At 39.1% G+C, this 26,775-nt stretch overlaps 4 protein-coding genes across 5 annotated transcripts in view; 2 read left to right on the top strand and 2 right to left on the bottom strand.

The window, feature by feature from the left end:
* cd109 (CD109 molecule) overlaps positions 1-5,962 on the bottom strand; it is a 29,848-nt gene extending 23,886 nt beyond the window's left edge. Inside the window, 6 exon segments of the mRNA XM_044169242.1 lie at positions 194-233; positions 991-1,116; positions 2,232-2,468; positions 3,282-3,310; positions 3,409-3,575; positions 5,689-5,962. Coding sequence (XP_044025177.1) covers positions 194-233; positions 991-1,116; positions 2,232-2,468; positions 3,282-3,310; positions 3,409-3,575; positions 5,689-5,765 — 676 coding nt within the window. The 5' untranslated portion in view covers positions 5,766-5,962.
* Positions 5,963-8,302: 2,340 nt separating this feature from the next.
* naa20 (N-alpha-acetyltransferase 20, NatB catalytic subunit) lies at positions 8,303-12,710 on the top strand. Of its 2 annotated transcripts, none has more exons than XM_044169240.1 (6): positions 8,303-8,439; positions 9,113-9,137; positions 9,317-9,407; positions 10,788-10,923; positions 11,407-11,552; positions 12,287-12,710. In XM_044169240.1, the coding sequence occupies exons 1-6, from the start codon at positions 8,387-8,389 to the stop codon at positions 12,370-12,372; spliced, it is 537 nt and encodes a 178-aa protein (XP_044025175.1). In that variant the 5' UTR covers positions 8,303-8,386; the 3' UTR covers positions 12,373-12,710. The 2 variants fall into 2 exon arrangements, with proteins under 2 accessions (XP_044025175.1, XP_044025176.1); XM_044169241.1 differs by lacking the exon at positions 8,303-8,439 and adding an exon at positions 8,455-8,619.
* Positions 12,162-22,229, bottom strand: crnkl1 (crooked neck pre-mRNA splicing factor 1). The gene is made up of 14 exons (XM_044169238.1): positions 22,040-22,229; positions 20,633-20,785; positions 20,166-20,257; positions 19,626-19,784; positions 18,836-19,002; positions 17,922-18,100; positions 17,532-17,702; positions 17,062-17,253; positions 16,429-16,488; positions 16,184-16,264; positions 15,372-15,611; positions 14,626-14,727; positions 14,226-14,474; positions 12,162-13,186 (listed from the first exon to the last, which is right to left on the bottom strand). The coding sequence occupies exons 1-14, from the start codon at positions 22,085-22,087 to the stop codon at positions 12,815-12,817; spliced, it is 2,265 nt and encodes a 754-aa protein (XP_044025173.1). The 5' UTR covers positions 22,088-22,229; the 3' UTR covers positions 12,162-12,814.
* Positions 22,230-22,278: 49 nt separating this feature from the next.
* The window catches only part of cfap61 (cilia and flagella associated protein 61), a 37,564-nt gene continuing 33,067 nt past the window's right edge, over positions 22,279-26,775 (top strand). Inside the window, exons 1-7 of the mRNA XM_044169237.1 lie at positions 22,279-22,423; positions 22,574-22,727; positions 23,775-23,925; positions 24,191-24,267; positions 24,476-24,543; positions 24,639-24,759; positions 25,672-25,801. Of these exons, the coding sequence (XP_044025172.1) occupies positions 22,585-22,727; positions 23,775-23,925; positions 24,191-24,267; positions 24,476-24,543; positions 24,639-24,759; positions 25,672-25,801 (690 nt within the window). The 5' untranslated portion in view covers positions 22,279-22,423; positions 22,574-22,584. The remainder of the gene's footprint in view (positions 22,424-22,573; positions 22,728-23,774; positions 23,926-24,190; positions 24,268-24,475; positions 24,544-24,638; positions 24,760-25,671; positions 25,802-26,775) is intronic.

The following is a 26,775-nucleotide window of genomic DNA, read 5'->3' as shown; positions in this document are numbered from 1 at the left end:
TTAGAGATGGCTGATTCTGACAACGTCAAATATCACAATGTCTTTTGCAAAACATCCTGATATATTAACATATGGATATGAAGTGATGGTGTTTTCTGGATAACTATTTAGGCTTACCAGAAGACGTTTTGATGTGCGTTTACATACAATATTGTATGGAAAAGAAGACGTTCAGTATAGAAAACGTACGTACCGTAATGAGCCACGTTGAAATGCTTCTCACTTGAAAAGCGCTGTAAAATAGACAGAGGATAAACCCTTACAACATGACCTTTGTCTCTCCATTTTTCATCCATCCAACAATTTTGTTGTTTCTGTTTATCAAGAGCATTACGGCCTCATGGGGCCGCTTGTTTCACTGTAGACGTTTACTCTTGTTAAGGGACTGCATGGAAATGACTGGGTTGGGGAGGGTGGCTGAATCTTATTTTGTTTTATAAAAAAACAAGGCCCTCCCCAGCGCTGTCAATAGTCTCTTTGGACTCTCCCTTTGACCCATGGTGGCATATCAATTCATGTATGAAGTAACTGTGAATTAATATTCCTTAATTAATGATCTATTCAATAATTACATAAAGTCACTGATTCATGCACTAAATCATGAGTCATGCTTTAGTTAAGCATTACTTAATTACATGTTTTGTACCCTTATTACACAGTGTTACCCATAAATTTCATGTCTGACTTGAGTCCAGGTTTCAAGTCTACAGCTCTGGTACAGAATAGGACACCTGCTTTCCTTGGATGAGCTCCTCCTACACTATAATTTAGTATGTTATTTGTTTTCAAACACTGAAAATGTCTTTATCTTGACAAGGAATTTAATTTGGTACTCGATTTTAAAATCCTCACAAATTGAGTTGAAGAATCTGGCAATAAGGCGAGAAAGTTACAATATACATATCCCTTACACATCAGAGTCCCTACAGTCCTTATTAGAGCCTGTTAAGGTGCACACTTAGTGGACTGGGTGAGATGTAGCAGACTTACACTGACTGTAGTGACGATGGTCCATTCACCCAGAGGTGGGTTTTCAGACAGCTGAAACTCTTTGGACGCAACCCCGAGGACGCTGTCTACAGCCAGCCACTGTCTGAGCAGGTTTCCCCTCGGATCCTGGATCAGGCAGGACATGGATAGAGAGAAATTAAATTAGCCTATATAATGGAGGATAGAGCTACAGTCAAGCAATCAACACAAAGGCCAAAACAGGTTTTCATTAATTCAGCATTTTGCATTGTAATGTTGTGTTGGAAGAAGTTCTGTCAGGATTTGTGATATTCCTGCTGATCACAACTAGAAACCAAAAGACTGCTTAATGTACCCTTAAAGGAGTAGTTCATCTAAACATGAAAGTTTTTTTTCATTATCTACTCATTCCAGTGGATATTCTTATGTCAATAAAGTGACATAATATTGTCAGCAAAGGATCAAAAGCATTACAATTCTGCAGATCAGACAATTTGCAGAAATGTCATAGTTATTTTCTGCCTGTTTGAAACTAAACAACCACTTCTGTTGTTTTGGAGAATGCTGACAAAGCTTCACCAGATAACTACTTCACCAGGTTTCCACCTGTCTGTTACGGTCACAGACTGGTTTACCACCCCCCAAAAGATTGTAAAAAAAACATCTATAATTTTTATATATGCACATCTTATGATAAATAATTCCTGGGGGGGGGAATGGTGAAAAAAAAGAGGCCTGATGTGATTTTGATGATGTGATGATGCTGAATGATATCTGGTCGGTTATTTTCTGGACTCACGTACTGCTGTGACGCTGTTATATCTGAAGCCAGTGGTAGCTGTGGTGGATTCGTTACATTTTTTACAATTTTTGTTTGGTTTTGTTGCCGGGTAAATCGCAATAAATATTAGCAATTTGTATTGTGTTGATTAATGTCCTGATTGCTCTTATCTTTTGCATAAAGTGCTGTAGATGTGTGCTAAGCACTTTTACATAAACCTGCTGTTAACTGAGAATGTTGTGGGTTTTATGAGGAGATAACGTCAGTTTCACTTTTGGGTGAACTGCTCTTTAAATTCATAATTTTGTGGCAGTCAAATTGATGTAAATTATAAAGAATACAGTGGATTCTTGTGGATACAGTGGATGCTTGGATTGATTGATAATGAAGATGTTCGATAATTGATATGCTGAAATATAAAGAAGCAGTATATCTAAATGGTGTATTACGTATGTATACTGTATGTTGATGTCAGACTCACTCTGATGATAATGTCCACCGGGCTCATGTAGGGTTTCCCGTCGGGGTGAATGGACACTGCTCTGATCTTCACCACCTGCCCAGGCAGATAGTTCAGTTTGTCTGTCTGAATGAAGGTGGAGAGGCCTTTAGGGTTGAAGTGCAGCTGTGTTGAGTTGGAGAAAACCTGGACGCCGCCCATGTGACCTTTGACCTCCAGGCTGTAAGGGTGCCAGTAGCTGGACTTGCTCTCGTGGATCTGCAGGGGTACACCATTTATGTTTGTAATTCTATAAATCCAAATCCTCTGGAGACTAATACACCAACGTATAATCATTCTATTTAATAATGGAAATCAAAGATGACTAAAATCTGATTGACCTTTGAAGAAATCTGTTTTTGAAGCTGCTCCAACCTGAGTGAAAAGCATCTCAGGTATCTGTAAACTAAAGGACGGCAGACTGAGAGTTGGGCTGTGGTCCAGATAAGAGGCTTTAACTTTGGATCTGCTCAACATCTGTCTGAACTTAATTTGATCGTGTCTGTTTCTGTTCAAAACTATCAGTTTACACTTCAAGGAAAATACTCTCCTCTCTGCTTTGAAAACAGAAAATCAGTGTTTGTTCTGGTTTCATTTAGAAAAAACCTTTTCACCACTGATTAAACTTGGTTAAATTGTACCAAGAAGTATTCAAATCTTCTATGTGAGCCTTAGTGAAGTAAACAGCTGCTTAGGACAAAACTTTGACCTGATGATGGCGTTAGATGAAGTTATTACAATTCATCCTGAGGGGAACATGACTGCGTGTACCACATTTCATGGCAATCCATCCAATTACTGGAAATTACAAATGTCAACCTCATAATGGTGCCAGATGAAAAGTCAGGGGATGTAGTTGTTAGGATTTATCCTCTGGGGACCATGAATGAATGTACAAAATTTCATGGCAATCCATCGTACAGTTGTTGAGATATTTCACTCTGGACCAAAGTGGTGGACCGACCGACATCCTTAGAGCCACGCTGCTAGCTGGCAGGGTAAAAACTTAAAAATGATATATGTCATACTTACAGGTGGGAAAGTCAGCAGCTTGGTTGAACCTTTAAAAACAGAATTTGACAGTAATATTGTTTAATTACACTGCAAGCAATTAAAATCAGAAGACAGTCTTTTGCTGATGATGCTCAAAAGATTTCACCTCCTTCAACTGTAGCAGAGTGTGAGGCCACGTTCTGGTTGCCATGAACAATGTGAGCAGATACAGTGATCGGTGAGGTGGTCAAGATGGTGACTGACACTGATGTTGGGACTCCCGGACGGAGAGCTCTGGGAGCCAGCAGCAGGTAGGAGGGCTGAGGGTCGGGGCTGAAAAACCAAACCAGCATAGGAAACAGGTCAGATTTACATAAATACATACAAAAAGAGATCTTCTGTTGTCATTAACAGCTTTAATTGGGAATACTTTCGACCAAAGAGCAATCCAGAGCAATAAGGACACTGTTTCTGGAAACACATGCTGCTGTTTAATTTTTTAAATGTCATGTGTCAGTTTTTTCAGCTTCACAAACTAAATTACATTAATCTATTATGGTTTATGGTTTGTAGTTTAGTATTTCCTGTTTTTGTTTTGTAGTGGTCATGTGTCTTGTGTAGATTTAATTCCCGTTTCCCGCCAGTTTAGATTGTTTGCCCTGCCCTGATTGGTTTGACCTGGTTTCTCCCCACACCCGAGTGTATTTAAGTCTGTGTGCTTCCAATTCCTCTTTGCCACATGTGTCAAGCGTTCCAGCCTTTCCTAGTGTTTTGCTGTCTTGGTGTTTGGATAGTTTCTTGGACCTTGCCTGTTTTTGGAATTTGGGATTTTGTCATATTTGTTTGCCTGATTTTGACTGCTTTCCTGGTTTGGACCACTACTTGCCTGATCTCAGCGTAAGCCTTTTTGTTCTTAATAAATGATGATGAAACTGCACCAGCTCTGCCAGTGTGTCTGCATTTGGGTCCAATCCCTTGTTTTCCCAGCCACCCTGCTTGACAAATCTCATTTCATCTCAGTTGTTTTGAGGCAGATATCTCAAAACTTGGACAAATAAAACAAAAACTATCTGCATGGCAAGATACCACCACATGTTTTTACTGTTTGGGTTAACCGACCCTTGAAGTAAAAAGAAATCATCAAGAGGGGTAAAGTGAGAAAAGAAAGAAAAGACATGAAGAGAACTGCTGAGAATTTAGTTTAGTAGTTGAGTAGGAGCAACAGTGAGGTTTTGGCTGAAACAGAGTTACTTCAACAAATTCCATGAAAAGACCAAAAACCATCAATTAATGTATCCACTAACAAGTGTTGTGTGTGCATCACAGCCTGATATATCTTCTTCCTCTGTGCCATAGAGCTTCATTGTTGTCCAAAAACTATTAAAAACACATCAATGAGCCACACTGTTGCAGCTGAAAATAGTCCCCAACAAATGCACCACTTCCTACTGTTTGTTTGATTAAAAACTACAGTGAGCAGCTGTTTTAGGATATACATCCTCAGCAGGAACCAGTGGCCATGGAGCTGAGAGCCACAGACAGCAAGTCAGAAAGCACTGAGAGACGAACTAACACATTGTTAGTTTTTTCAAGGGATTCTTTGACAGTAAAACAATATACAATAACACCAGCCTCATCATTTAACAAAATGTACATTAAAAAGTCAGCATACTGATGATCAGAGAGGCCAGCAACTCTCACTATATCAGATTTTCTATTACTGATTAGTGTCTGCAAGTAATAACTTCGTATGTCATCCACTGCGGTTTTATCTTGAATAAAATTCATCCAGATGTGTGAAGAAAGAAGAGGAAAAGAACTGAAGAGAACTGGTAAGAGGTTGGTTTGAATAGGAACAGCTGTGATACTTAAAATAGATCTGTTAATGGCCCAAAGAAGATACTGACAACCACATACTAATAATCTTAACTAAAATTAAGATAAAGTGGAAAATCCTCAATTGAGACTCAAGTGAATTATGACTAATCAGTGCACAGAAGTCCACTCTAAATCTTACAGATTAAAGTGTGTGCCAAATACGGTGTAACTCTGCCAAACCTCTGTGAAATTATAAGTGATTTATGTTGCTTTTTCAATCAAATGATACTATAATAAATTTGAAATAATATACATTAGGATGATTATGAGAGATTAAGTTTAATATGGTAAGTGTGCTGAGCAGCAAAAATGTGACTTCACATCAGGTAAAGGTTCTCTTTTAGTTCATATTTAACACCAAAATCAATTTTTTTGGACACCATTAAGACCATTAAATTCAACAATATGTGAGTGATATCTTGTCAGTTTTACTACTTAAGATGTATTTAATGTTATTTTAAACAGATCTATAAACAGATACCTCAGTTTTGAAAGGAAAGAAACCTCACATAGACCCTTAAAATGTCCAGATGACTTCCCGTGGCTCTACCTGGACCTGTAAGTTTACCTGTGTGTGGTGTTCTGGGCGGCGGTGAGAACGATGAGGCCGAAGAATCCCCACACCTGGAGATGCTCCATTTGCATGAATGAACCTCACTCCATGGGGCTTCGCTCAGTGCTGGGATCAGATGATGTCAGTGGCAGCCTTCATACCTGCAGACAGTGACCCCACCTCTCCTCCTCCTCTCACAGTATCACCTGATGAACTGAACCAGTGTCAGTTTACCTGAATCCCCCCGGGTAAGCTTCGTTTAGGAGCTGAGACTGGGTGTTTCCACTCTCAGGATATTTATGCTATTCACACAGAAGAAAATGTACCTGTGATATTATTTGTGGTGTCTGTATCTCCTTTGGCCATCAGCCCAGCCTCACTGCTGCCATAGAGACTGTTATCCCTCTGCCTCACAGCGCCTACATGGAAAAGGACGAGGAAAGCCTCATGGAAAGTAGATGGCCTCCCAAGGGGCTTTGAAACCCAAGGGCCCAAAGTTCATATCATTCATTTCATACTTTCTATCAAAGAGGAAAGACTTCCTATGAAAACTGTTCATAGATGGTAACAAGGACACTGATTCTGGAAAGACATGTTGCTGTTGTATTTTTAGCCATTCTAGCAACTATTGGACAGATTGCCATGACATTTTGTACAGATGTTGATGGTCCCCAGAGGATGAATCCTACTGACTTTTCCTCTAGCGCCACCATGAGGTTCACATTTGTGGTTTTGAGTGAAATATCTCAGGATGAATTGTAATAACTTCAATGATCCCTTGACTTTTTCTCAAGCGCCTTCATCATCGTCCATTACTTTGGCTTACCACTTACCTGCAAAACTAATGACATTCAGCCTCAGTTGGTGCTAATTAACAAATATTAGCATGCTAACACACTCAACTAAGATAGTGAACATGGTGAATATTATACCTGCTAAACATTAGCATGTTAGCATTGTCACTGTCAGCATGTTAGCTTGCTGATATTAGCATTTAGCCCAAAGCAGCTCTGTGCCTAAGTACAGTTTCACAGAGCTACTAGCATGACTGACATAAATTAAACTGTTTATATATCAGGATAAACACTTTGAGATGCATCATCTCGTATTCAAGAGGCCTCCAAAACACAAACTCTCAAGAATAAACAAAAAAACAAAACAAATGAAATTCTGTTCACCTCCATAGTTTTTTTTATGGAGACAGACATGTCACAGAGATGGATCTAAAAACCTGGACAAATGAAACCAAAACTGTCTGTGTGGGTGGATGCCACCAGAGGTAAGTGAGAAATTGTGTTTTTTGTCATTTGGGTGAACTGATTCTTTAATATCTGACCGCACAGGACCATGTTAGTGTTTTTCTTATGTTTTGGGTCATTTTAAACCATGTAAACTTTAAATTACTGTCTACCATTTTCAAAGCCCGTCATCAGTTTGTAGGATGGTTTCCTTCCCTCCATGGCGACCACTGGCTTCGGTCCATTTCATGAGAATGAAATAAGAATGGTCCTTTGTTTAAAAAAGACTCAAGCGTGGTCTGTTTTCCACCTTCACTGGAACAAAGATTCAACCTCCACTATGGTTTGACATTTTTCAGAAAAAAATGAGGTGCTGTTCATTATTTCAACAGCAGATGGTGATAACTGACAGGATTACCAGTGACGTCAAACATAAATGAAAATGCAGAATATTAATCACTAGAGAAAAAACTGGTGTGCTTTGGATGTAAACAAAAGGTATTCAGATGCTTTACTTAAGTAAAAGTACTGATACCACACTGTGAAAATACTCCACTACAAGTAAAAGTCCTGCATTCAAAACCTTACTGAAGTAAAAGCATGTATTATCAGCAAAATCTATTTAAAGTATCAAAGTAAAAGTCCTCACTGTGCAGTAAAACGCTCCTGTCAGTGTTTTCTTATTATATCTGATGTTTCTGGATTCATATTCCTGCTGCATTAATGTGTGTGTTGCATTTTGCTGCTGCAGATGTTTAATGTTGAGCTCATTTTAGCTACTTTATATACTGTTGGGTAGTTTCATCTGCAGCAATGCATCATGGTCTATAAGAAAAGTCAACTTTTCATGAGCTCAGAGAAACAGCCTGTTTTCAGCTCTGTGACGATGTGTTTTCCAGCTGATCCCGGGGGGGGGGGTTAAATTTATTTATTTAAAGTTTATTTAGTTCAGAAGGAGGAGAGTTTTCTCAGCACATAAAGGAAACTCTTCATCCTTCAGTTCTTCACAAACATTCACCTTCAAAATCAGATTCAATGTTTTCACTGGACAGGAAGGGTGTGAAAGACTGTAATCTGAAAAGTTACTAAAGCTGTCGGACAAATGCAGTGGAGTAAAAAGTACAATACTTGCCTCTGAGATGTGGTGGAGTACAAGTAGGCCTGTGGAGTTGCATGGAAATAAGAAAGTACAAATTTGAGGTACTTGTACTTTACTTAAGTACAGTTCCAGCCCTAAATGTAGGGCCTACTTAGTTACATTCCGCCACTGCAAAACACAACCTTAAAATACTGAAAACAGGCCAAACAACTTTAAATACACATTATACATGAGAAAGTACTTGTGCTCAAATTTATTTGATAAAGTAGTACCTCCGTTTCAGCAGGGGGCGCTGCTCTTTTTCTTTTTGCATTTTAAAGTAAGCCGATGTCTCTTTTCCTCTATAAGGTGAAAGGACACAGAGCAGCAAGCCAAGATGACAACATTAAGACCGTTTACCTGCGATGATTTATTTAAATTTAACAATATGTGAGTGAAATATTGTCAGGTTTACTATTGAGGCTTTCTTTGTTAACCCGTTTTGTTGTGTTTATGTGGCAAAGTTATCTGCACATCCTGTTTTTGTTGTGCAGCAGCGTTAGCAGGCTAACCAGTGTGACCACAGATGGACAGCTGGCTGGAAATAATGCTGTGCCAAACCCCATTCAAGTAATTTGAGAATTAAATAGTCCCATTGTCATCGGCAAAAGTGATAATTGTTATTGCCTGACTGAAACACCCTATGAAACTTTAGTATCCTCTGGCAAAATCGGCACATATTTAATCAGTGAACTAACTGTCGTTTTAGAAAAATTATGTTTTGTGCTAGCTAGTTAGCTAACATAGCTAGGACGTTAGCGAACAGTGCATCAGTTATGTAATTTCATATGAACATTATGTTTTTTGATCAGGCACGGGTGTTCCGTATTTATCGATAAACCCCAATGAAATTAATATAAATTGTAGCCACTTTTTATGTTAATGTTAAATTATAGCGTTAAAATGTAACGTCTTAAATAACGTTAAATAAGGAAAGTTAAAATTATTCGATTGAGTTTTGTGTGTTTAGGTAGCATATTAACAATCTCGCAGATTTGTTATTGACTAGGCGCGAAACGAACAACAATTTAGGACTAACTGACGACTGTGTTTTGTTCAACAGCAACCTGGACCCTTTGACAGAAACTGTATCCTTCATTTTAAAATGAATATATCAAAAATTAATAAATCTGTCGTTTCACATGTAGTTTATTGCCATGTCATAAATTAGTAAGTGCATCTAATAGTCTGTAGTTTGTGCTGCTGTTGAACTGTGTTGTGTTATACAGACAGAAGTCTGTAGTTTTCTTTGACCTTTGACCTCCAGTATGGGATCCCGTTTTACCTGCAGTACCTTGCTCACTGGCCGGAGTACTTCATAGTCGCTGAGGCTCCTGGTGGTGAACTGATGGGCTACAGTAAGTTCTTCTGCTTTGCCAGATTTTAATATTTATTGTTTAGGATGGTTGAGTGCACATGCATACTTACATAACTGCCGTGTGAGACTGTTTCCCCATCAGCCATTTGTTTTATTTATTTTTTTTACAATACAAAAATCTCCTTGACTTGATTTGTGCTGCAGGTGAGGTTTTCATCACAGTGAACCTGCTGCTGGAATAGATTTCCCTCAGTTTTTTTGCGCACATTAATCTGAAAGGTCCTCCGGTGCATTTACCTGAGAAAGAAAAGAAAACGTCCTTGTCTGCCTGTCCCATACTGTCTTAACTTTTCTTTTTTTATAAATGATCTTTTTATTATGAAATATCAAGAGAATATACAAAAAGTGTAGTCAAAAAAACAGACCATATATATATATTTGTATGTGTGTGTGTATAAGTGTAAAAAAACAACAACAATTATACAAAAAACAACTCAATAAAGTAAAAAATGTCATGACTTGATTGTCATAACCCTTTAAAGAAAGAATGAACTTAATCTATCATCCTTAATACACCAAAGTTGGCGTTGCAGAGTAATAAAACACAACACAATCCATGACAAATCAGAAAACAAGATGAGATACTATAAACAAGATGTAGACTACGCGTTATGTAATAATGAATTAGTACAGTAAGAAGAGTAAAATAGATTAGTCACAGTTAGTCACATTGTTGTACTCTAATGGAACATGCCAGTAACAAACATATATATATTTGAATTTCCCTTAAACAAAAGAACTGCCAAAAAACAGAAGTTTGGAAATATTTCTGTGTCTTTAGCGCCACCTGCTGCTCAGTTAGAGACCACCAGATGGTGGTCAGATGGAAAACAATTACTGTCCCACAAATGTTAAACATTTTTAAACCCTTTTCATGGAGGCCAATTTGACATGTCACAGTAGAAAAAGCCCAGGTGTAAATAATGCAACTAATGATGGCTGAATTCAATTCCTGGTATTGTGCATGCTGGCTCACTGTCACACTGTTATGACTTACTGGACACTTGCATTGATTGAAGCCATTAACAGTAACGCTGCTGTGCAATAGGCCTGTTGTATTTTGTGTTCATTACATTCAATAATCTGGCCCTTGAAATATACAGTTCTGTCCTTATCAATCAAAAAGCGGTGTAATTGTTGCATACGAAATGCTCTGTAACACTTAAATATTTAACAAATTTCATTATTAAGGTGAAAGGGAAGATTTCAGATTTGAAGTGTGCTGTGTTTAGTTTATTCATCTTACATAACAGCCACACATTTCACTTTATCACCGTACTTTTCCGTGTTTTGGTTTGGTTTGGTTGGTAAAATAAACTCTCAGTAGAGCTCGTTTGACTGACTCGTTGCTTGCCTGCAGTCATGGGGAAGGCGGAGGGATCTGTGGCTCGGGAGGAGTGGCACGGCCACGTCACCGCTCTGTCTGTCGCCCCGGAGTTCAGAAGACTCGGCCTCGCAGCCAAACTCATGGAGATGCTGGAGGAAATCTCAGAGAGGTCTGTACCGTCACACCCCGTAAAATGTGACATTATGAGTGTCGCAGAAGGTTGACTGAGCGGCATCATTATACACAAACAGCTAGACACAAGACTGCCCCAATTCAATACTGCAACAAAAATAGATTTAAATTAAGCAGAAGCTGCAAACGGGCAAAAATGTATATTTGTATTTTATCTGTACACACATCTTTTGGAAATTGTTAGCTCATGTTGAGATATGGGTAAAAAAACCTCGTATCAGGCCTCAACCCAAATTACAAACATATCAGACGTATATTTCTTCCGCTGTGTGAATGTTCCACAAGAAATATTCATCTTTTTATATATTATTTATTTTCCCTATGAGTTCTGAACACAGTGGGTTTTTAAAGGTTTTGTGAGGCTTAAAATGCACTCAACACACACGTACGCTTTGATGTTTTTATCTCGTCATCATGGAGGTGTTACTGTGACTTTTAATGTTGTGTTGTCGTCTTGTAGGAAGGGCGGTTTCTTCGTGGATCTCTTCGTGCGAGTCTCCAACCAAGTGGCGGTGAACATGTACAAACGCCTGGGCTACAGCGTCTACAGGACGGTGATCGAGTATTACTCAGCCAGCAACGGAGAACCTGACGAAGACGCTTATGGTGAGATGAGTTTTCAAAACCGAAACCTGATAAATTTGTCCTTTTTTAAAGAAAAACCTGAAGGGGCAATACAGGTGTTTTTCAAAGCATTAGTTTTCAGATTAATTTCAAAAATAATAATCATGAGGGATAATGTGGCGTTTCCTGCATGACAAAGGCTGCCGTTGGTCTGCAGACTCAGCTCATGGCCACACTAAAACGCAGGGCTGCCATTTTGGGAAAGCTTTGTTTACAGGTGTAAAATAAAAATCCAGGTTAGCGTGGACAAAAGGCAAAAGAGAAATTGTGTGTTTTCAGAGTTAGTTAGTGAGCTTCGTGTGGATGCAGTCTGAGGGCACCTTAAGTAAATATCTCGAATGCCAAATGTTCAGCATTCAAAGGGTCAGTTCACTCATTCTAAAACATTTTCTCACTTTAGTGGTGTCTGTCCTCGCAGATAGTTTTGAGATGTCTGTCTCTCCATTGTTTCAGAAACATATCTCAAAACCCAGACAAATAAAACTATCTGCATGGATAGAGACCACTGGAGAATTAATAAAATTTTTTTAATGGATTTTGATGAACTGACCATTTTAATGACTTTCAATTACCACAGTAACTCTGGAGGAGTATTACAAACAAAGCCTCTGTGCTGCACATTTATTCGGCTTTATAACACGCAACAGAAGAGGGCGCTGTTCCTCCAGAACAAACAGAGCCGTGACTATTTATATTTCTTTTTTCCCTTCTTGCAGATATGAGGAAAGCTCTGTCCAGAGACACAGAGAAGAAGTCAATCATCCCGCTGCCACATCCCGTCAGACCAGAAGACATCGAATAACAGTAGACTGTGGCTCTCTGACGCGCTGCTCTCTTTATCCTGAGAATCACGTGTGAATTATATGTAATTACAGGTCCTGCTCAGTTACATTGTACATAGTTAAACTGTCACATATGTTGCTTACCATTTCTTAGCGCTGAGTCACAGTCAGAGAGCCACTGGTTGTACAAATTTTAATTTCCTCAACAATCTAATACCCATTCAGTTTTATTTCCTGTAAATTCTAAATGAGCATTTGCTTAAGAAATAACAACAAGCGAGTATTGTATTTGTATTGATGCACGTCTGATGGCTCCATTGCAGAGAAAACATGGTCATACAATAAAGACTGCTCGTGAGCTGGGTTTGTTGTTTTTGTTAGAAAAACAGATCAGTAAAAAAAAAAAAAAAAAAAAACATTGATCCGGGATGAACGTCTGTCCCTGAGCGGGGAAACATCAATCTAATCTTTATCTTTATCTTCATCTCCACTCCGGCTCTCTTTCGCCTCTTTCTCTCCATCATTACTGTCACTGTCGCTGCTGCTGCTGCTGCTGTCGTCGTCATCCCGGTCGTCGTACGTCTTCTCCTGCTCTGTTTCGGTTGCAGTGTTTCTGTCGGAGTCGTTTTCCGGCAGGTTTTCAGGAGGAGCTGCGGTTTCGTCAGAGGACGGCGACGACGTCTCTTCGGCCGTTGGAGCTTTTTCTGGAACGTCCTCCTCCACCATCTGCTGCCTCTTCCACATCTTTGCCATTGCCAGCAGTTTGAGGTTGGGCTGGTTGGCGGCATCCTCTGGGAAGATGTAGTCGTAGTACTCCTCCCAACCTGCGTCCGACTGAAACAATCAGGAAAACAGATTGTGATTAATTACTGTGACCGGCTGCAACTACGGATTATTTTCATTATTGATTCATCAACATTGAAATTTTTCGAAAAATTTAAACGTCTTGTTTTGTCCAACCAACAGTCCAAAACCCAAAGAAATTCCGTTTACAATGATATAAAACTGAGAAGCTGGAGCCAGAAAAATATTTTTCTATGATTAACAACTTCAAAAATACATTATCATCTTGTCTTCAGTTTAATATTTTAACTGAAAATGTAAGACAGTTTTCTAAAATCTAAAGATTATTACCCATCAGATCAATCCAAGACTTAAGATTTATACATTTACATTCTTTTTGAAAACTTTTGTCTTAAAACGGGGATATCTTTTGTTTCAGATTTATATTGAATCTCATATTTCATTGTAAAATTGTGCACTGGGCCCTGGCTTTGTGAAGAAAGCACAAAACACCAATTAACTTTGAGATGAATTTAAATTAGAAAATTAACTGGTCATCTTCACGCAAACAGAAAATAAAATGTCTTGTAGAAATCCACTAAATCATCAGCAATGAATCAAAGTCACATAAATATTATTTTAGTTTGAAACATACGGCTGTACTCCAGATTAACTGAGCTGAGTCTGATCAAACAGAGCCCTTCTTATATTAAAGACCTAAAACTGAATAAATGTCTTTCTAAAACAAGTGATTAAAAAGTTTCTAAATGAGGAGCAGAGATGTAGATTTATCTACGGAAGCTGTGAACTCAAAAACGCATCAACAACTAATCATTGTAATTTTTATCTGTCATCTATCAAATCTTGATAGACGACTTAATTATCAAAATTGTTGTTGATTTATATTCTGTTAATTAACTAATCAATTAATCATATCAGGACTGATAGGAAGTAAGTTATTTACTGTATACAAGTTGGATCAAGAACGAGACCTCCACACTGCAAACGATAATCTGTCGTCAATTATCTCCAATATGACATCACAGCGCTCTGTTATAAACCAGTTCGCCGGATGGCGTCCAGTTCTTACCCCGTCCTCGGCCGTCAGCTTCCTCCTCTTCTTCACCTTCTCTGGCAGCAGCTTCCTGACTCTCTCCATGGTGCTGTCGGAGCCGAACTCCTTCTCAAAGTCGCTCCAGGACTCGAGCAGCATCAGCCGCTCCTCCTTCTCCTCGCAGTTCCTCATGCTCTTGTTGGCCTCCTCGAAGATCTGCCGGCACCTGTGCAGCCTGTCGGGGCTGTCGATGGACAGCTCGAACTTGGCGTAGCTGATCCAAACCTGCACGAGAGGAAGAGGTCGATAAGAAGCCGGAGTTCATTCCTACCTCACACCTCTAGTAATGGTTTGGCTGGTTGGCACAGCGGCATCAGTCTGGAAAGCATTTTTCCAGATACTCAATGAGCACAGGAAGCTACAGCGCGGTTCTCACCTTGACATGCTGTGTGCGCTGCAGCAGCCTTTTGTAAAGGTTTCTGGTGTTTCCAAACTCCTCCTGCTCAATCTCAAAGTCAATGTAGGACTTCCACAGCACCTGAAAAGAAAACACAGACGCTCTGAAAAGATCGACACATGAATTCTTATGTGCAGACCAAACTGCGCCCTTTATGTGGAAGCCTAATGCCAGTCTGAAAGAAAGTTCCAGACCCTCACCAACTAAATGCATTCAATCATGAAGTGAAGAAACAGAAGGCCGGAAAGGAGAGATATTAAAAGAAGAAACTCCACTCTGACTGTGTTACACTGTCAGACAATCCTGCCATGTCTATCTCTACTCTGATTTCGCAAAAATTTCTTTCAATAACCATCAAAGGCAGTTGATGAATCAATTTGAGTAAATGTTTATAACGGAAATGTTATCTCGTAGATGTTTTCACTGATCTGGCTACACTAACCAGCCATCTTGAGTCCCGATGGAAACGTAAACAGACAATGCTGCATTTTCAGATTTGATAGCCAAATGTTCTGTCAGTCAATTTTAAATAAACAGAGCTATTGTGCCTTACTACAGAGTTTTCTAACTTCCTTCAACAAAGGAATACAAATACAGTAGTGCAAAAAACCACAAAATTTAATAAATGAATGAACTGTCTGTATGTTTGGGAATATTTGAGATTTCTTTAGCCCATATTCCCCGACCCTAAAAAATGGTTGGATGAACAAAACTGTGATCACTACCTCTGGCATGTCCAGTCGTGGCTGTCCGATGGCGAGTTCGAAGATGCCGCGGGCTCGCTCGATGTCTCCCAGGATCGTCTCCAGCTCTGAGAACTTGATCCAGGTGGTGCAGTTCTCCGGACTGAACTCCAGGTATTTCTCATACAGCTTCCTGCAGCGGTCGAACTCGCGCAGCTGCAGCTCCAGCTCGATGTAGCCCTTCAGCAGTTTGTTCTTCGGGCATTTACCGATCGCAGTACCCTGAGAAGGGAAACAATGACGAGTGGAAATCACAGATGCAGTCAGACTGAGTTCATCTGCAGAAAGTCTTGGTAAAGTTTCCTGTTTCTGCCTTTTAGTTTTAAAAAGTAACACATTTGCTTCTTAATGTACTATTCTATCTCATACCTGTTTGTGTCTTAACAAGACATTTTTTATACTCTTACGCTGTTTTGTAGCGTGTGACAGTTGTCTTACAGTCACAAACTAGGGCCGCCTGTTTACGTTGTTTGTATTGTATTTATTGTGGTCATGTTTTTGCTGCCCTCTTGGCCAGGTCTGTTTTGAAAAATAGATTTTAATCTCAATGAAACATTTATCTGCTAAATAAAGGAAAACGAAAATAAATGTTTCAGTTTTAGTTTGTGGACAGTGGAGAGAGAACATTTACGTAAATGTAACACAGCTTATATCGGAACCGCTAATAAACCTTTAGATTGACTAAATAATGTAGTTCTGCTGACTATGAAGATGTTATTTCTTCTTTGCCCTGTTCTCTGTGTTGATCTAAATGAGTATATATCTGAAAACTCATCAGCTCTGGTGAATCTTACCATGACCTTTCGAGCTCCCTGCAGGTTCTTCTGCCGGATCTCAAACTGAGCGTAGAGCAGCCAAATCTTAGCAAATGTGAACTGAAACCAAAACATGACATAAGAGGGTCACAATCTGGTAACAGCAACGAGACTTTTACTGTTATATCTTCTGTACCAGCATTGTGTTAGAGAACAGCGACACTAGAAACAACAGAGAATCAGGACTCGTTCTAAGAAAATGGAAAAGTAAAAATCTAAATGACCTTTTTATGTGGGATGAGATCCAGACAGGCCTGGTACACCTGCCTTGTTGTCTCAGGATCCTGACAAAAGAAGAATAAAAATGTGGTCAACATAATTAGCAAAGCATATTGTTTGTTTTTCATTGAGATGGCCAAAAAAAAAAAGAGTTTAGTTCATTCTGACAGGATACCAAGCGACGTCTGCCTCTTATTATAGAATTTGTTTGAATTCTAATGTGTCACCTTTCTGAATGTCAAGAATGATCTTTTGTCTTCTGACCAGTTTTGACCGTGAGACCTGATGAAATAAATATCAGGTGTGTGATGGACACACTGTTTATCACTGGAGGTTTAATGCATGATCTTCTGTTTACAGCGTTTAACCACAAGGCCACTGACACATTAGCAAAAGATGTATTAAGTGGACTGTCGACGCTTTTCCTTTTATAATGTTTTCTGGTTATTTATTCTATTCAAATTAAACTGCTTTTACTTCCTATTTACTTTAACACCCCTGGTTTATCTGATGTTATAAAACACTATTTACTTCCTTTTTTATTCTAATTTTTCTAACAACACCACTATACATGATTCCTTTCTCATTGGTCTCTTGAAGTGAAATGAAGGTTGATGATGAAAAGCGAGTAAACTGACCTTGACCTCCAGCTCTTCGTACAGAGCGTAGTTGATCCACAGGTAGATGTATCGTTTCCAGTGTCTCTTCTCCTGGATGGGGGGCACGTTGGCGATGGCTCTCTCATAAACCTCTCTCACTGTGTCAGGGTCAGCGTCGTTCTCCACGAGGCGGAGGTAATCAAACCACGCGTCGTAGTTGTGTGGGTTCGCCTGACAGAAACAGAAAAACGTCAGTGATGAGAACCGGAAGTAACACTTTCCATCCGCTGGTCACACAGACTGATCTGCCAGTCAAGAGCTTCAACAGAGAAGTATCTTTGAGTAGAAAAGGACCTCTAAACGATAGCTGGTATTCAGGCCAATATGGTACATTTAAAAAGGTGAGAACAGGCCGACTGCTGCTCTACTCTGTGAAATATAGTATAAATTCATGGATCACAGATGAAGAGCAGGTTTTTATGGGAAAGCTAGTTTCCACGGTAAAATACCTTGACTTCCTCCTCATACTGGAACCTTCGTTTGCTGACAATGACGTCTTCGATTCCCCTCCGGTCTCCAAACTTCTTCTCGAACATCGTGTAGTACTTGAAGAGCTCCTGTGCCTGGTGTTTAGGAATTCTGTCCAAAGCGTACTTATAGATCACCCGAACACGTTCAAACTGAAAGGAAGGAACATGTCATCCAATCACGGTCATTCGACAAGTTTTGGTAAGAAGAAAGACAGTCAAAACACTATTCTTAAGCTAGTTCCACAGGACAACGATATCCACATTTTTAATAACTCTCAGCATAACGAGAACCCAAAGGACTAAGGCTCTAATTTGAATTCATGCAGTCTGTTAAGAGCTTGGTTTTGTTCTATACTGGGCTGCACAAACCTCTTTCTGCGTCTCCTCAAACTTGGCAAAGGCCACAAAGAGGTTTTCGTCCACATGTTCCTCTCCGAAGAACTCCACCGCCCTCTCGTACACCTTCCTGCTGTGAGCGATGTAGCCATGCTTCTCTTCAAAACGAGCGTACTTGATCCAGTTCTTCACTTCGGGGTGAACCATGACGAGTACAGTGGAGTTAAGGAGTTTTACATGACAAACAAATTTCATCCCAAGGTCACAAAATACAAAGACCGTCACAAATACCATGTCCTGATGCGTCTGGTCAGAGTTGAAATAATTAAACATGATGTGTATGAACTGTGGTCGGACAAATGATCAATATGAAAATGATCAGTCTTGTGACACTTTCTGAATACACTGACACCAGGTGTTGGTAACTGGATTATGAATTTTACATAATTTATAATTTGTTGTGGCAATTTGTTATTTAGAGAATGACTTCATACTGAATTAGCAAAAATATAAAAAGTTTTTTTCAAATTTAATCTCAAATTTAAAGTCTTTATAGATCAGATTTTTTTGATTAAGTACAATTTTCACTAATCTAACATTTTTTGGACTAAGCAATTAACCAAACTGAGAAAATAATTGGCAGATTAATTGATACTTAATGACGCCCTAATGACGATAAACTTGGTGACATGACATAACTTTTAACATTCTTTGAGGGAGGACCATAATGTGCCTCCTTGTGTATTAAGTTGGCTTATTTTAAAGTTTTTGTGTCCATTTTTTGAACCGCCACTTTCCCTGTACAGTCCTTGTTGCTGCTGTCTGGGGAGGGTGTAGGCAGCCATGTATCTCCTATGATAAACATGAAGTCTCACAGTTTGAATTTGGCCTACCACCACCTCCTCTCAGTGGATTAATACTCAGAACACAACCCATGAAAAGGATATATCGCTCATAAATGGTGCGGGCTTTGTCCACTTCCTTGTAGCGCAGCTCAAAGTTGATGTAGGAGTGCCAGGCCTGTTCCTCAGGCTCCCACTCCATCCAACGCTCAAACACCTGCCTGCAGCCAGCGACGTTCCCCAGCATCTCCTCCATGTAGGTGTACTTGTACCTTGTATATAACAAAAAGTCAAACGTAAATAAAGCAGAGGGAGATATCTGGATAGCCATGGAAAAAAAGTAAAAGTATCTACAAACACACACCAAATATTCTCCATCTACACTTTACAGTGTTCCTTTTCCTGTGTTTTCTAATGTAAGCAGCAATCCAATTAAAAAATGATCTACACTACAATGTAGGAGTCCATTCCTCCAACTCTTTCTCTCTGCAAGTGTGAAATGAAGCACAAACTGTTTGATACACACTCCAACGTCTGATTTATAGGATTGCATTGATTACAATATGTCCAACCTCAGACAAAGGCACTTTCACTCCACTTTGGCAGCTTAAGAGCTGCAATGATTAATCGAGTTACTGACGAGTCTTTCAACAGAAAATTTATCAGCACCAATTTTGATAATCAATTAGTTGTTTAAGTAATTTTGGAGAAACAGCAAAATGACAACAGAAATTCCTTGTTTTCAAAAAGTGAAATAAAAAAAAAAAAAGAATTTACCAATCTACATGTTTCTTTGATGTTCATCTTTTTCTTGCTGTACGCTTTATTCGTACGCTTGCTCCTTAATGAAATACATTCCAAGGCAAACGTTGCAGTATATTAATGTCATTCGTACCAGAACTGGTTGACTCGTGGGAGGATGGTGATGGCTCTGTCCCAGATGTTGCGGGCGTGGTTCACCTGCCGGCTCTTCATCTCCATCTCGGCATACTTCAGCCACAGAGTGATGTTGCGGTGATCGACGTCCAGCGCTCGCTCGTAAATGGAACGGGCCCTGAAACCAGAGGAAGCAGCGATGCGGCAAAACTATAGATCAGAGACATTTGTGGGACTGTTTCTAGTCTGTTCTAGCAGAAACTTTGTGTAAAACTGGCTAAATGTACCTGTAATATCAAAATGGAAAGACTGATCAGATGTTTGTCACTAGAACATTGTTATTTCAGTTGAGAAAAACTGTGTGGACAAAAAAAAAAATTCCTCCTGTCATGATGTATCTGAGCAAAGCACTTAAACCGTTGGAGTCGTCAACACTAACATTCAGTTTTTTTCCACCCTACAATATAATTGGGAATTTCTAAAAGTGACAGTGAAAAATAAGACTGATTTACTGCTAGTTTCTGCAGGAAAAATTACTTGCTAGCTAAAGGCACAATACCTCTGGATCTCCTTCAGGCTTTCCTCCCATTGTGCGTATTTTATCCAGTTACTGATGACAGTGCGATTCTTTCTGATGTTGTCCTCAAACCCCTGAAAGAAAAGGCAGACAATAGTTTGACAAAAAGTAAAACAAAACTACAAAGTTGTCTGATAGTCTTTCTGAAGGTGGTGCCTTTGTTCCTGTTAAACAATGGTTTACTCATGTTTCATTAAAGCCATAACACGTGTATTTGAGCGAACATGAGTCTTAGACTGCAAGTATAATCACATAATCTCACACTTTTAAATGAATTATATGTTGCATTGGACAAGTAATGATGCTAAAATGTGTGCAGAAAACCCTTTCTTCAAAGTCAGTTGGAGAATCAACTGTTTTGGTCATATTTCACACTTCTGCAAATTAAAATACTGCACATTTAAATCAAAACATGCAGTCAGTGGAGAAAATGAGAGTTAAGCACTTACCTTCCTCTTCTTGAGTTTGTAATCGTTCAGCTCCTCCTCATCAGTGATCTTCTGTTTTGGTGGTGGAGGGAGAAGTTCGAGCTCTCTCTCTTTGGCTTCCCTCAGCAGCTGCTCAGCAGTGATCTGAACCTCTGCGGGAGCTTTATTCTTCACCTGAAATACAAGAAGAAGTCCTTTAACATGATGTTGCTCCAGTCGTGAGCATATCTTGATGTCTTGAAATCACGGCTGGTTGTGCTATGAATAGCAGTAGTATAAAAACATGGAAAGAAGGAAGGTGTATTTAATATGACTGCGTACAATTGGTTCTATGTGTACATGAGTATATGAATGTTGGATATAGGAGTTGATGACATTATACATAAAGAATACATATAAGAAACACCTACATACAACTATAGCGTGTAACCTTATGTGAAGCAGAAATTAAGTAAAAAATGTCTATGTACACAGCTACATTCAGGTACAACAACATTACCCGTAGAAACAGGTAGGTTTAACGGTTTCCCTGAAGAGGGAAGGCTTTTGTTGTTATGCGATATAGATGAGACTGAAGACGAATTCCATTTTATGTTTTAGTGCTCATTATATGATGATTTGCGGGCTACATTACAAGCTCAAGTCTATTTTGTGGCAAACTTAATTATAGAGCTTTGGAGGGGAGACAATGCACTTTGTTTGCAAAGTAATATTTCAGTTAAGATGTTATCTTTGTTTACACATGTTGTTTCACCACTGCCAGTGTATATAAGGTGCCTTATACACCCATGTGGGCATGGCACTTATATATATATATATATATATATATATATATATAAAACAAATAAACAATTATTCCTCCTCCTACTACTACTACTACACCATGCAGTATACAGCCAACTCAGCTTAACGTCTTTAAAATGTTTATGAATTATTGTAGGCTAAATATGTTTGTATAAGACTAAGTCTTCAGAAAGAGTGCCAAGCATTTTCAAACATGTTTCAAAGGATTTTCCAGAGCGGGAAACATCCTACCAGTATTTCACTCGTAGACAAAAACAGGAATAACTGACGCAAGACAGTATCAAAATAAAACATGGCAAAGCGCAGCATGGTGGTGAAATATAACAGCTAATTAGCTCTAACTTAACACAACCATCAGTTAGCTTAGATAGTAAAGTCAGCTTAACAGTTATTCGAGCTCATGTGGTTTCCGTCAGGCTAACGTTACCACCCTAAAATAATAATTTAATGTATATTCTTATTCGAGATTACATGTATATAAGATCTGAACTTGGTTAAAAGCAATCATAAGATCTATCTGGCGCTAGCTCGAGAAGTTTGCTCCATTAAAATGTAGCGCTATCTGTTAGCATTAGCTTAGCCGAAGTCAGCTCATGGCTCCTATATTGAGTTTTGTTTTCTTACCTTCGCCACCTTCGGTATCCGCTGTTTGCCTGCCGCCGTGGAAGCCATTTCGCTGGCAGGTTTATCCAAAAGTTAGCAAAAACTACTTAAAATGTTTCGACGACAACAAAACTAAAACATGTAAGGAAACGTTTTGTTCACATCCACAGCGAGCCACCATGACAGTACCCAGAATGCCTTGCGAGTTCCCATTAACCCCTAGTGCAGCGTTCTGTTACTATGGTTACAGAGTTTGTGTTAGCTAGCTAAGACTGCGTCAAAAGGTTAACCTAGCTACAGTTTTTATGGAGCTACTTATAATTTTGTTTCTAAGTTAGCCCACTTGCAAGAAAATTCTCCAATAAGACTAACGTTGTAGATTATTAGGGGGGAAACCAGTGGCAGGTAAGTAACAGTTGGCCAGGGCTGGCCAACATTTAGACTGTTTCTGTTACGGTTTTTATATTTTAACTACGTCGTCGATGTTGTTGTTGTTGTTGTTGGTGGTGGTGGTGTCGTGGCTGAAATGATACTGTGCCGTTCTATTAAAATCAGTCCAGGTGAAGATGAGGACTATAACTTCAGCCAGTGGCCAAGAGGAGACAGTGACCGTCAGAAGAAGTGAATCGGCGGATGCTCAGGGGATTGACAGCCTCATCAGCCCCTCCGCTCTGGCGGTTTTTGGAAGGGTTAATGTAATTCATCTTCTGTAAGACAAAACATTTCTTTTTCACTGTCTTAAGTGTAGAGCACAGCCAGTAATAAAGAAGCTTTCTGTATAGAGGCACCGAGTAAATTACCTGTCAGACACCAGGGCTTTGATCATTTCAGCTGTTCATACATTTATCACTTATTTAATTATTTAGTCTATAAAATGTCAAAAAACAATGACAAATTCCCATGACAACATACCATAACCAAAGAAAGTTTATCTGATTATTTATTTAGTTCATGTTAACTCATGTTTGACTTAACTCTGACCCATAGCTAACTGTTCATTGTACTAAAAGGCTTATTTTTGCACAATACATAGGACATACTAGATTATTATTTATACTGTACCGTTAAGTATCATAGTTACATTCATTGTACTTAATGTTTATACTGTAAATATCAAAGTTATTTATAGTCCATATTGGCTTTTTATTCATTCTGTGTATATTCCTTAGTATCATTCATTAATATTCATATATTGTATCTACATGCACTTTTCTACTGTTTGCACTTCCTGGTTAGATGGCAATGTCCATTTTGTTATACTGGTACTTACTCTGTCCAATGTCTATACAGTTGAGTCTAATCTAATCTAATTTGATCTAATCTAATTACTAATTACTCAACTTTAATAATGATGGTTAAAAAAATACAGAAAAGGTTGGTAATTTGCTCCTTTAGAAAAACAAATTTTGTGTTGGAAAAAAAGCATGAAAATTTTCATAATTTCTAAAACCATTCCTGCACCATACTCCACTTCTCCACTCTCTATCTGGATACTTAGTTCATTGCAAAACACTCTTGAAAGTAGTGTATTTAACCATGTTTTGGCAAAATGATGATGCAAACATATGAGCACATGGGTGGATAGCAGAGAGGTGGATTATTCATGCTACAAGTTTGAATGTTTGTGAAATCTTGCCTTGCGAGTACTTACTGTAATCTTCCAGCATCTTTTTGTAAAAAGTCACAGAGCGTTGTAATGTAATCGTAACATAATTCTCTGGTTCTTGTTTCCTCTCTGCTCTCCTGGACCTTCCAGAGAGAAAGCCAACCTGGCCGTGACTCTGGCCAGTGAAAAGGATGAAATTCTGGCTCATGCTTCCTTCTTCGATCACCCTGTTGGAGACTTGGTGGATCAGACTCACTGGGAACCTTTCCTGCAGAAACACTTCAGCGCTGAAAAATGCACAGTCTGTATCTTTCATAAATTTGGACAATACTGCAAAGAACTGCTGATATAGAGTTGTTTTTAAGATTAAAATGTGTCCTACTAGTTTTTAATTATATAGGATCACATGAATCTTAATCCCCATAGAACTAATCCGGCTATATGCTCATACTAAGACTTTTTCACTATTTGAAGTTTGAGGTAAAGCTACTTCTTAGATCAGATGAAATGAAAGTGAACTGACATGTGCACTGAGAAAACTGGCTACATTTTCTTCCCCCCTGCAGCCTTTGAACACACTCTTCCTTCACCTTTTCGTGGCACAGCCAGATTTCGCCACAGCAAGTGTAAAGGAAGTAATGAGGTATGACGAAATAAGGATTTATGCCCTTTTTTAAAAGCTGAGTAAAACTGGTGTAGCTTGTCAGTTCAACTCCCAAATGTCATGAATGTTAAAAACAATAGTTAATCAAAGGTACTTTGGTTAGAAGCAACCACAGAATGTAGATTCATAAAAGGTCAATGCAGTCAGCCAAATAATAATTCCTTTGCTGCTATGCTTCTTTTTACAGGGCTGTCTTTAACGCGGTTGCAGAGCTTGAATACATCTGCCTGGTCAGCCCAAACGTTGGTGATTTAGGTGAAAAACCGCTTCAAATTCATTGTAAATTTTATCAATTATTCAAGAACTTACTTTGAAGAGACTTGTGAGTCTTGTGATTGCTGTTTGTCCAGAGCCAGCGCTGGATGAGATATTTGAACCGCTGCAGGGCCTGACTAACCCCGGGCCTCAGTGCTTAGCATTAATCTGCAACAGACAAGAGCACTGTCCAAGGCTTCATATCCGCCCAGCCAGGTGATTCCAGCTGATTCCTCCCCACTAACATAGTATCTGCCTAGAAAACAACGTAACTTGTGTGTAGCTCATATACGTATAGTGCATATTCATATAGTGCAGTCAAAAGGTTTTGGAGGTCAAGGTGGTGGACATGCATGTGAACATTTGCCCATACTCAAAAATCAAACATATACTTTAACAGTCAAATATTGTGCCCACCTTTCATTAGAAGCACACAGTGTGACGATAGTGAATTTGTCAGCAGAATTCAATGGATGTGGATCTTCATCACGTACGATGTGGATCTATTGTGCTGTAACTGGGTAAAGTTAAAGCTGCAGTAATTGATTTTTTTGTCCACTTGGGGGCAGCAAGCTTACAAACCCATAGCTGTGACGTATTATCACCTTATAAAGTCCTAAAGGCTAACATGTTAGCAAACAGTTGCCTATTTACACATCCAGAAGACACGGAGTAACATTTTCATCCTATTGGAGTCCTGTTTGTGTTAACCTAATGAATGTAAGTCCACTCTCTTCCTAGCTCTGGTTTCTAACTTCTGATACAAATATCTGGCTCTTTAGCTGCTGGATGTTCCACTTTCGTTACTAGCTAGTCGCTAACTTTGACTATCTGCCATTTAGAGTAGAGCTTCTTTGCTGAAAACAGCTGCCTGCTGTTGCTGGAAATGAGGTTGATAAAAGCACTGAGAGCAGTTGATAAAAGCACTGAGACCATTCAGTAAATGTGCCGTAAAACTAAATCTTAATCTAAAAGTGGCTAAAAAGTTTTGTAGAGCTGCTGAATTGGTGATAATTATTAGTGGGTTAAGCATTGTGTTACAGAGAGTAATTTAACTCATTGTAATATAACAAATATTGATTGGTGGAGCTTTAAGGTGTAGGCTGCTCCTCTTGTTGTACATTACAGGGTTGAAGATCACGATGACATCATGGGCATATTTGCAGAGCAGACAAAACTACTGTCAGTAAACCAGCCGTACTTCCTGGCAGAGCTCATTGAGGCACAGAACGAGGAAAATCACACCATTGTTTGTGAGGTTTGTTCCAACTTTTGTCCTTTTCTCAATTAAACACACAGAATTACGTGTTGTTGTTTTTTATTTCAGGTTAATTTTTTTACTTAGCCAAACAGTTTTGAAAAGTCATCTACAGAAGCTATTAAATTGAGAAACCATTTACTGTAGCTCATCCCTCCTGGTTGTCTGATCTTATATGAGTTCTGTGATTTGTTCCCAGTCATTTCTGATCCACTGTTCCAGTTTGAAAATAATGTACTAGCAGCTCACTGATGATGCTTTGACTGATGAAATCCTGCTGGGGCCTGTTCCCTTGGGACCTCGGAGACAACAGAGCTTCTCTCCCCTCCCCGCCAGTCGGGCTGACATGTGTTCATGGCAGCATATGGCAGATACGAGCTGATACTTGGCCAAGACATGCTCTCACTGAACATATTGTGTCCAGACATCTGAAGCATTTTGGGCTTTTTGTCTGAATATGTTCAGCACTCAGAGAACAAACAGTCAAACATTGCCCCAGGGGGTTGGGCTGTTCACTCTGCCGAATGCCATAAACTTTTTGTGAAGCTGCAGAATATCTCATTTAAATATTTTTGGGGTTATTTTCTTTTCCTGGTAGATGAGCTGTTACAGACAGTCTACTTGTGCTTTATTTGTCACAAGCATGATTTCAGTCCAAACTCAAACCAGCATGAGAATTAATAGCTGTTTGTAAGTCCAGTTTCAAAGAATGACAAATTATCAAGATTTATTAATGATCATGTTCTAAAACAATATTTATAGATGACAAAAAATATATAACTCACCTCAAGGTCCATTTAGTAGCTGTTCTGGTGTTTTCGATAATATCACATGGTCTTTATCAGCAGATTGAGTTTCAGTTTAAAGATATATTTAGAATATTTTCAGTGCCTTACCTTGCCATCAGACAGCCCTTTCCTTTGGCACTACATTTTATCAACCGTAGAACTCCAGCGGCGACATACAGTGCATGG

Source organism: Siniperca chuatsi, linkage group LG16 (genome assembly GCF_020085105.1).
Source record: "Siniperca chuatsi isolate FFG_IHB_CAS linkage group LG16, ASM2008510v1, whole genome shotgun sequence".
Taxonomy (NCBI): Eukaryota; Metazoa; Chordata; class Actinopteri; order Centrarchiformes; family Sinipercidae; genus Siniperca; species Siniperca chuatsi.
This window is presented reverse-complemented; position numbering and strand designations above follow the sequence as displayed.

What these genes read in the sequence shown, in the direction of transcription:
- naa20 (XM_044169240.1), top strand. Translation starts at nt 8,387, where the DNA reads ATGACAACATTAAGACCGTTTACCTGCGATGATTTATTTAAATTTAAC. An exon ending in TTATTTAAATTTAACAATAT is followed by an intron (nt 8,440 to 9,112) that starts GTGAGTGAAATA and finishes TTTGTTCAACAG; the next exon opens with CAACCTGGACCCTTTGACAG. An exon ending in TGGACCCTTTGACAGAAACT is followed by an intron (nt 9,138 to 9,316) that starts GTATCCTTCATT and finishes TTTGACCTCCAG; the next exon opens with TATGGGATCCCGTTTTACCT.
- crnkl1 (XM_044169238.1), bottom strand. Translation starts at nt 22,087, where the DNA reads ATGGCTTCCACGGCGGCAGGCAAACAGCGGATACCGAAGGTGGCGAAG. An exon ending in GGATACCGAAGGTGGCGAAG is followed by an intron (nt 20,786 to 22,039) that starts GTAAGAAAACAA and finishes CTTGTATTTCAG; the next exon opens with GTGAAGAATAAAGCTCCCGC. An exon ending in ACAAACTCAAGAAGAGGAAG is followed by an intron (nt 20,258 to 20,632) that starts GTAAGTGCTTAA and finishes CTTTTCTTTCAG; the next exon opens with GGGTTTGAGGACAACATCAG.